This window comes from Cibotium barometz, chromosome 6, assembly GCF_041138505.1.
Source record: "Cibotium barometz isolate CiBa-2024 chromosome 6, ASM4113850v1, whole genome shotgun sequence".
NCBI lineage: Eukaryota > Viridiplantae > Streptophyta > Polypodiopsida > Cyatheales > Cibotiaceae > Cibotium > Cibotium barometz.
The window spans coordinates 37,762,337-37,772,488 of NC_141051.1; the positions used below are offsets into that span (position 1 = coordinate 37,762,337).

At 45.4% G+C, this 10,152-nt stretch overlaps 1 protein-coding gene across 1 annotated transcript; it reads left to right on the forward strand.

The window, feature by feature from the left end:
- Window positions 1–4,935: 4,935 nt before the first annotated feature.
- Window positions 4,936–9,151, forward strand: LOC147637712 (pentatricopeptide repeat-containing protein At3g16610-like). Its single transcript, XM_086799013.1, has 4 exons — window positions 4,936–5,061; window positions 5,585–5,807; window positions 5,922–5,991; window positions 6,433–9,151. Exons 2-4 carry the CDS (start codon window positions 5,585–5,587, stop codon window positions 9,149–9,151), a joined length of 3,012 nt encoding a protein of 1,003 aa, XP_086655139.1. The 5' UTR covers window positions 4,936–5,061.
- Window positions 9,152–10,152: the final 1,001 nt, after the last annotated feature.

A 10,152-nucleotide genomic window follows, 5' to 3' on the forward strand; every position in this document is an offset into this window, starting at 1 on the left:
TAAAGATTCACACAGAGTCTCAAACTCCAGAGTCTGAACTCCAGGTGTGCACTGTCCTACACATGAAACATTGCCAGTCCGCGCTGTGAGTCTCCCTCTGGAATGATGTCAGTGATTATGTGTATCTGGTATGGTACCGGATGCCAGATCGTTGTGTAGATAGTTAGGGTTTGCTTATAGGAAAGCCCATAGGGCTACCCCAAGTCTTAGTGTGGGCATGGGGATAGTGTGAAACCACCCCCATGAGGGCCAGGAAGGCCCTGGCTGAACCCACCAGCCATGGAAGGGTTGTAGGACAGCCCTAGGGGCATGCCAGGGGCAGCCAACAACACATCTAGTGTTATGAGGGCTGTAGGGCAAAGTTGGGGCAGCCCATACAGGCTGCCCAGTCCCCCAAAACAGCATATATTCAGGGTCCAGTCCATCTAGATTCAAGCGCATGATGCCCAGCCAACAAGGGGGAAAAGCGCAGATTTTTTATGTGAATTTTCAGCATTTAATGCTGAAATATTCAGTCATGGGACTTTTATTGCTGGCCGATTGCCGTTGCGAAGGAGTATAAATAGGTGAGCCATAATTCAGTTGTGTTATCTCACAATTCACCAAGTGCTCAAGCAAAACAGGGCTAGGACAGCCAAGAAGTTGCTAAAGCAAAGGGGTGGAGGACTCCAGGTCAAGGGTAGAGATTTCTCTGCCAAAAAAGGTCAAGATTTCTGTATTTTCTTTTTAGATTTACATCATTCTAATAAAGCAAATACACCATTCGTGGTGGGGGCCCTACAGAGGATATTTGGGACCCAATACTGTGTCCTCTCCTCTCTCCCTTTCTCTCTCTATTTTCTGCACATCTTCATTCAGTTTTGTGCGTTAATTCCGTCGCAAAAAGTGTGCTGATTTCTAAGCATTGAAGTTACCGATCTTCTCCGAAGCTTTCGCATGTTACAGTGGTATCAGAGCCTACTTCAAGTGCAAAGATTCAACAAAGAAACCATAATTTTTTCTCGCTCGTGTGGTTGGTTTTTAGACGCCGGTGGACTATCCTTTTCGGAGTGACTCTTGTCCCTCGAAGGACGGTTGGTTTTCAGCCTCCGGACGTCTCCCACACACATAGTGGATGGTCAGATTGCGCTGGAAAAGGAAGTGCGTTTTCCTGCTATGGCGAGCTTCGACGAGACGAGAGAGACCAAGAACCATGGGACCAGAGTGCACCAGGCAGCCCAACTAGGGACTTGAGTGTTGCAGAGATGTTCTAGCAAATGATGCGAGCAATTGCAGACCAGACGACCAAGTTGGAAGAGCAGAAGGCGCAGATTGAGGCTCTGGAAAAACGTACCCGTTCTCCAGCGTCGCGTTTTCCATCTCCTCCTCCCTCTCCTTTCGTATCCCAGATTCTAGATCCTCGACACAGGGATCCTCTTGCGGGGTCACGACTGCAGTCGGGCTCTTTGCTTGAGTTGCAGATGCGTGCATCGGAGATCCGACAATGTGAAGACGAAGCTAGGCACCCAACTCAGCTCGAATAATCTCATGTGGTACTGCTGATTTGCTCCGAATCATGCGGGCAATCATCATAATCAGTGGTCTCTCCATTTGCCTCCATCCCTCATCTATCCCTCTCTGAGATCTGTGATGTATACTGGGCCCCCAAATTGGAGCTATGTACAGGAGGGTCAGTGTGACAAGCCACAATTTGGTGCGTGGCTCCTGAAACTGTATGTGTGCACATTGCCTCTCAAGTGCCCCCAAGGCTGCATGCCCTCGAGCCAATCTAGCTGCTCTGCTGCCTCCTTCACTGAGAAACGCGGTCCTGTGAAAGTAACTCCCAAGTAGACATATGACCTGACGTACTCTACCGACTCCCCTCAAAAAGTGAACCGAGGCTTTGATCTCGTCACCCATGCCTGTGTGGTGTTAAACACCATAACCTTGGTTTTCCCAAGGTTCACTGTCAGATCTCTATCCACACAGAAAGCTTGTAATGCATACAGGTGTCTCTGTAATCCCTCCGGAGAGTCTGAGATTAGAACAATATCATCAGCATATAACAAGATGGGTATCGACACCCCTGCCAGGCATGCCCCTGGGCCTCCCAATCTATCTACATAATCAGAGACCGCATCAATGTACAGTCCAAAGAGGGTGGGTGATAGCGGGCATCCTTGCTTCACCCCTATCGTGTTGGTCACCCTATTAGATAGTCCGCCTGGAGCTCGGACTCTGCTTGTCACAGACTATATCCCCCATTGCATATCCTTGGGTACCTCAATGTCATGCAATCTATGCATAAGCCTGGCACGTGGTACGGTATCGAAGGCTTTGTAGAAGTCCACACAGCAGCAGTATATTCTTCTCTTATGTGCCCTGCTATCTATGCGTGTGAGACCCAATGGCAATCTCACGCTGTAGCTGTGCTCGTGTCTCACGACACTCATCATCATACCGACTGTTCTATGGGGCAGTGCTGTGAGGGTGGGTGGAAGGGATCATAGTGCAGGGAAACACATATGAGGCGGATGCATGTAGTACACCTGCCAATCCTCTCGTGATCTCATCCAGAGGGCTATGCGGGTCTCAAGCGAACAAGCCATCAGATACTACATCTCGGTAAACCCCAACTATCTCACGTGTAAATTGATATCTCGGGTACCAGTGGGGCTGGCCCATCTCTCGGGGATCTACCTACTAGTGTGAAACTCAGGAGAGAGAGAGAGAGTGTGTGTGTGTGACGTGTGTGAGAGAGAGAGCCTTGAGGGAGGAAGAGATAGGGTGTGTGTTAGAGAGTGAGAGTGAGTGAGAGGGTGAGAGTGTTTGTGTGTGTGTGTGTGTGAGAGAGAGAGAGAGAGAGAGAGAGAGAGAGAGAGAGAGGGGCTACCTTGAGGGGGAGAGAGTGTGTTGGGTATGAGTCTTGAGAGATTCGAGAGGGGGAGACGAGAGAGAGAGATTGAGAGTGCTCATTGGATGCTTTTGCTGCGTATAGGCTATGGCGGGTGTATCAAATAGCCCAGATCTTGCTGCCTGCACAAGAGAGAGAGAGAGAGAGGCCAGCTGAGCGCAGTACCCAAACGGGTATAAATGGGCAATCTCAAGATTCGCCAAGGCTGCCACCTTTCCCAAACGGGCATAAACGGCCGACTATCCCAAACGGGCATAAACGGCGAAAACTGTGCAAAACAGGCGACTTTGCAACGAAAACAGTGAAAATAGGCAAAAGAAGAAGAAGAAGAAGAAGAAAATCCGTACACGCCTCGAACCCACGTCCGTACGCCTCGATCGCCTCTATCCTTAGGTGCGCGCCTCGTAACAACCATGGTATGGGGTGTCTCAGTTGAGTAAGTTTATCACAGCCCAAGATCAAAGCATTGGCAAGCTGTGAAGCGAGTGTTTTGGTACTTTCAGGGCACCCAAGATCTTGGATTGTTTTATCCCGAGGGGTGATTGTCATTTACTTGCTTACAATGATTCAAATTGGGCTGGTGATTATGATACCAGAGTGTACACAAGTGGGAATTGCTTTTTCCTTGCTAGCTCATGTATATATTGGTTGAGTAAAAAGCAACCAAGTGTGGCCACATCATCTTATGAAGGTGACTATAGGGCAGCTTTTACTACTATAGTTGAGTGTGTATGGTTGAGGAGATTGATGGCAGATCTTCATGGGTGTCAATAGACACCCACACCCATACTCACTGATGGTTAGAGTGCTATGGGTGTGGCAAGAAATCTAGTTTTCCATGCTCGCGCCAAGAATATAGAGATTCTTTATAACTTATCACTATGTCAGAGAGAGGTTACATCCAAGGGAGATTAGCTTGATCTATTTTTTTTCCCGGTAGCTCATGTATATCCTGGTTGAGCAAAAAGCAACTAAGTGTGGCCACATCGTCTTGTGAGAATTGCTTTGTCCTTGGCAGCTCATGTATATCCTGGTTGAGCAAAAAGCAACCAAGTGTGGCCACGTCATCTTGTGAAGTTGAGTACAAGGCAGCTTTCACTACTATAGTTGAGTGTGTTTGGTTGAGGAGATTGATGGCAAATCTTCATGGGTGCTAGTAGACACCCACTCCCATACACATTGATAGTTAGAGTGCTATGGCTGTGGCAAGAAATCTAGTTTTCCATTATCGCACCAAGCATATAGAGATTCGTTATCACTATGTTAGAGAGGTTACATGCATTGGAGATCAGCTTGATCTATTGTCCTATACATAGCAACATTGCAGATCTGTTTACGAAGATGTTGCCTTGATAAAAATTTGAAGTTTTCCGCAAAGTTTTAGGCTTACTTCCATTTGGAGAGTGATCTATAATCCTGTACATGTTCACACTATCATTACAAGGGGGATTTGTAGGAGTATACATATGTGGTAGTGATCGTGTGAATGGGGGTTTACTAGGGGCACTTTTTTCCTGTACACATTATAGAGCTTTTTTCCCCTTGGACATTTGGTGTGTTTGGACACGTATACTTTTATATTTCGGGTTTGTATTTAGAGTACTTGTGGTTGTACACATCTTATCACTTCATTCTAGTGTATCCACACTTCCCAGCCCTCTATTTCTCCCTACTATGTGTTCTTGCTAGTTTCTGTGTATTGCTGTTGAACATGGGTTTTTCAAAACCCAACACTAAGATTGTTAGGAATAAAAAGGTCATTGTTGGCAACGTGGTGGGGGATTGTACATTAAGGGCCTGGGTGCTGCATTGACCTTGTGTGTACAATGGAGTTGGCATTAAAAGAACTCCATGAATCATAATTTAAGATCTTTTAAATTCATAGACCCTTTGGCTTTAAAATTCATACACTGATTTGTCTCATAGGCCGAGTTCGGTCTTATGATGGTACACAAAAACACATGTGGGGAGAGATTAAATTATGTATTATAGCCATATTGTAGTAAAGTAAAAAAGAAAACTTCAAGGCTCCTTTGAGAGGTTGATTGAGCCCAAAGTGATTACTTTGTTTGCTGCCTGGGAATCACAGTACTTGAGCAGCTGCGAATCTTCAGGCCTTGGATTGTAGAAATGTGCGCTCACTACAGCCAACCCAGAGCAGGATTTAGGTGAATATAATTGTCCATTTCATCATTCTTTCCAACATTTGTTACGCATAAGCTTAAAATTAGGATCTTTTAGTGTTCAAGGAGTTGTCCATTCAATACATGCATGCACGCACACATACATGGTGAACAGTTTCTCCTTGATGTTTGCGCGCCCAATACACATGAACATGTATTGTAACATGAAACCTGCTTTATGTATATATACGTATCTATCCACATACATATATGCATGTATGCCTCTGCCAAGCATACAGAGGTGTATATGTACACACATGCCCTCAAGAACATGTACACGCCCAAGCACACATATGCATGTGCTAAAACGTCAATGGGGATAATTTTACTTAAATACTTGCATACATGCATGCATGCATATGCCATATATACACATACATCATACGCACAGACAATCAATGTTACATGCATACATACACAATTCTTGACTATTACACACATCGCATTTCTGAAGAATAAACCATGACAGTCTTCATTATAACTGAACATGCTTTTTATTTATGCTAAGATGAGGATGGAACACATGCTGCTCGTTGGTGAGCCTTCTCAATATGTGTGTGAGGAATGGAGGCTGGCATGCCCAATACCCGATGCCGGAGAGGTAACACGGCTTAGGCTACATAATAGAAAATTGGAGGAGTTGATCATGCCCTGCTTCAAATTAGATGCAAGAGATTTTGTAGGGCTCCAGCTTAAAGACCAGAATTTGGGCTTAGCGAGCTGCAAGCAAGGTAACTACAGTGAGAATCTTTTGCTTGAATTCTTGAGATTAACTATTAATGGTAATTGAAGGTTATGGCTTCAAATATACAAACGTTTGATACTCTCTAATCTGTCATATGCAGACAAGAAACTATCAACACATGAACTATGGAAAATGCTCTATTCAGACCCCTCACAATTGGGTGAGGACAGGTGGGTTAGCTCATCATTGTCATCTATTCCAAATAGCCGATGCATTGGGCAGTTTGATTAAACAGAATGTTAATGCATGATCATACCAAAGCATTAAATTTTACACTTATGTACAATTGGTCTAGGTGCATGCCAGATTTTTTCTACAGGTGACATTTTTAAGGAGCTGAAGTAATTATGAAAAAAAAAATGACAAGAGACAAGGTGTATGCATTAATGAATATAAGCATTAAGTATGATGAACAATCAGAATTGAATTAGTTTCCTTCTTTTTATGCTATAAACTAGGTCATGGGATTTAGATATACCTATCTGCTCAAATACATTGTCTGAGATGTATCGATATAAATGATGGGAATGACTTAATATTTATCAAGTCAATTGTTGAAAGGCTCCCTCACTTTCGTTTAATACGGTTCATGCATGTTCATCATGATGCAGGTGTACGTCACTAGATGCATCTCCCATGCTTTTTGACGACCTTAGAAAGCTATGTGAGAATGGGCGGCTCTACTCTGCATTGAGTGCTGTGGATATCATGGATCACAGTGGACTGTATGTGTCAAAAAAAATTTTGTTGCGTCTTCTACAGAAGTGTATGGACAAAGCAGACCATGCAGTAGGTAGGAAAGTGCATTGCCTGATAATTAGAGTTGGGTATGACACAGATTTCCATTTGGCAAGCCACTTGGTTCACATGTACCTTTTGTGTGGGAGTTTATGGGAAGCATTACAAGCTTTTAGGAAACTGCCCACACAAAGTGTCTTTTTGTGGAGTGCACTTATTTCCGCACATGCTAGGCTAGGCAAGAATCAACAGGCCATTGAGTTGTATCAGCAAATGCGAGAATTGGGAGCGGAACCAGATGGGCATGATTTAGTAGTAGTTCTAAAAGCTTGTTCCAGATTAGCATCTGTAGATCAGGGCAGGTTGATTCATTGCCATGTCATCCAAAGAGGGTTGGGTTCTGATGTTTTTGTTGTGAGCACCTTAATTGACATGTACAGTAATTGTGGCAGCATTGAAGATGCGCAAAAAGTCTTTGATGTCACACCAGAGCGGAGTGTGGTCACATGGAATGCAATGATTGCAGGACATGCCCAGCATGGGCATGGCCTGAAGGCATTGAGAACTTATCGCCAAATGCAACAGCATAGTGTAGAGGCAGATAGGGTCACGTTTGTTAGTATCCTCAAGGCATGCTCCAGTGTGTTAGCTGTAGATCAGGGGAGGTTGATACACCAAGTTGTTGAAAGAGGTTATGATTCAGATTTACTTATTATCACCAGATTAATCGACATGTATGGAACTTGTGGGAATCTGGAGGATGCACGCGTGATGTTTGATAAAGGACCAAAACAAAATCTTGTGACTTGGAATGCCATGATTGCAGGTTATGCACAGCACGAGCATACCGAGGAAGCGCTTTGTCTGATTCGAGAATTGCAACAAGGGGGTTTGGAATCAAACACTTCTACATTTGTTAGCATGCTGAAGGGGATTTGTCGAGTGGTTGCTGTAGATCAGGGTAAGCTTGTCCATGCTCACGTCATCAAAATGGGGGTTGATAAGGAATTGCTGGTCATGAACACACTTATCAACATGTATGCTAAATGTGGAAGCCTTGAGGATGCTTGCAGGGTCTTCAATGGCTTGCCGAGGCGTGATTTAGTGACATGGAATGCAATGATTGGAGCATATGCCCAGCATGGGCAGGGTCTGGAGGCTCTTCAGCTTTTTTGCCTGTTGCAAAGGGAAGGGTTGGAGCCAAACTGGTCTACACTTACTGGCAGCCTAAAAGCATGTTCTAACATGGCAGCCCTCGATGAAGGAAAGCTGATACACGGTTTTATCATTGATAAAAGTCTCGAGGTGGATGTTGTGGTTGTGAACAACTTGATTGACATGTACATGAAATGTGGAAGCCTCACTGATGCATACAGAGTGTTCAGTTATTCACCTCAGCGTGATGTGGTTACTTGGACATCAACAATAGCGGGGTATGTCCAGCATGGTTATGGAGAGGAAGCACTACAACTATTCCAAGAAATGCAAGAAGAAGGCATGGAGCCAAACCAGGTTACATTCGTAAGCATTTTAAAGGTGTGTTCTAGTGTGAATGCACTAGACCAGGGTAAGCTGGTTCACGAATATGTCATTGGAAGGGGTTTCGATTTGGAAATTTTGATTATCAACACATTGATCGACATGTACGGCAAGTGTGGAAGCTTTGAGGATGGGCACAGTGTGTTTGACAAATCATCAAGGCGAGATGTGGTGACATGGACTGCAATGATTGCAGCATATGTGCAACATGAGTGTGGTCAGGAGGCGCTCCTACTTTTTAAAAGAATGCAGCAAGAAGGGATGAAGCCAGATCGTGCTGCTTTTGTTAGTGCTCTAAAAGCATGCTCATGTGTAGCAGCCCTCTCTCAAGGCAAACTGATCCATGATCAAAGCACCGAGAGAGGCCTGGGCTCAGATGGTGCAATAGTCAACACCCTGATTGATATGTATGTAAAGTGTGGAAGTCTTCAAGAAGCACACAGGGTGTTTGAAGAATCGTCAACCCGAGATGTGGTGACGTGGACTGCAATGATTGCAGGATGTGCTCGATATAGTAATTACCAGTTGGCGCTGCAGTATTTTCAGGATATGCAACAAGAGGGTCTTGCTCCAAATGATGTGACATTCCTCTCTCTTCTTTCTGCATGCAGTCGTGTGGGCCTAGTAGACCAAGGCTTTTTTCATTTGAAGTCAATGATAAGTCTTGGCATTGCACCGACTCTTGAGCACTATACGTGCATGGCTGAGGTTCTTGCTCATGCAGGAAACCTAAGTGCAGCGGAAGATGTGTTTGAAACTGTACCTTTTTGGCTAGATATAGTAGGCTGGATGTCTTTGCTTCTTTACTGCAGGAGACATGGCAATGTTGAAATGGGAAGAAGATGCTTTGATTATCTTGTTGAAATGGATTGCAGAAATGCTGCGGGCTATGTATTGATGGCAAACATGTATGTTGCTGCTGGCATGCAGGAGAATGCGGCCAGCATAGAAGACCTAAGGCAATGTTCAAATGCTTGGAAAAAAGCCGGGAAGGCGTACATTGAGGTTGACAACTGTGAGGTGAAAAAAAGAAGAAAGAACCTGCCTCTATAGCTCTTCCACCTCCCAAACTTGGAAAAACTACCACGAACGGGGCACCACCAGCCACCGGCTAGAACACTCTCTCAACATTCGCCACCCACCCACACCATAAAGACAGCTCAGAACCACGAAGGACAGATGATCATTCAACAAAAAACATATACAGCATCAACCATGTACAAACTCAGCAAAATACACCAAAGACCAGGACTCTGGCCAGGATTTACTGCCAAGGGAATACACCCTTGCGTCTGACAACCAAGCCTCTGTCTCCCAGTCCCTGTAATTTCCAGAGGGCGCCCACTCCAGCAACCCTTCTTCACTTCTTCTGTAGCCCGGCTACTCTCTGTCTGCTGCTACCTGCCAATTGTCGTAGGCGAGCCCCACTGTCTCCAGCCCACACATCAGCACCTCTACTGCATCCAACACACAAAAATCCAAGGCTCCCTCTCTGGTCAGCATCCATGCACTGCTTGCAATCATCGCCCACACAAGACCAGCTACTCTCACCAGAAGGCGCCCACACCAGCTAACCTTCACTCAGCAGCTCCCACTCTCTGTCACCAACCACCAGAGCCTTGCACAATCCTCAGCACCACGAACCACTCAACACAGCAGCCTCCATATCTAGCCAAAGCCACATCACCCAATCCTTTCCTAACAGCAGCCCTCCCTTGCTGCTTCAATCAGATGCCCACACTAAACATCACCCAAGAGACCTGCAGCCTCTTCTGTACAGTCACCAACCCCTCTATAACCAACACACAAGGCCCACACCAGCCTCTTCTTTCACACATTGTGGCAACCTGTTTTATCTTCACTTGCTAACCTTCCCGCACACGCGTGCGATAGCCAGTCACCTCAAAGCCCACTGGCCCGCTCACCTCTTCACATGTTGTCCACACTTCTCTCTCTTCTTACCTTGTGCCTGTCAGCCCGTCGACCAATCTCTACACGACGGCTACCTTCTCTTCACACGGGGAGGCTCCCACCACCTCTGCAGCCCATCTACT

Bases quoted from the DNA above. Each gene is read 5' to 3' on its own strand.
- LOC147637712 (XM_086799013.1), top strand. From the start codon at position 5,585: ATGAGGATGGAACACATGCTGCTCGTTGGTGAGCCTTCTCAATATGTG. The intron at 5,808-5,921 runs GTAACTACAGTG...TGTCATATGCAG, and splicing joins CTTAGCGAGCTGCAAGCAAG to ACAAGAAACTATCAACACAT. The intron at 5,992-6,432 runs GTGGGTTAGCTC...ATCATGATGCAG, and splicing joins TCACAATTGGGTGAGGACAG to GTGTACGTCACTAGATGCAT.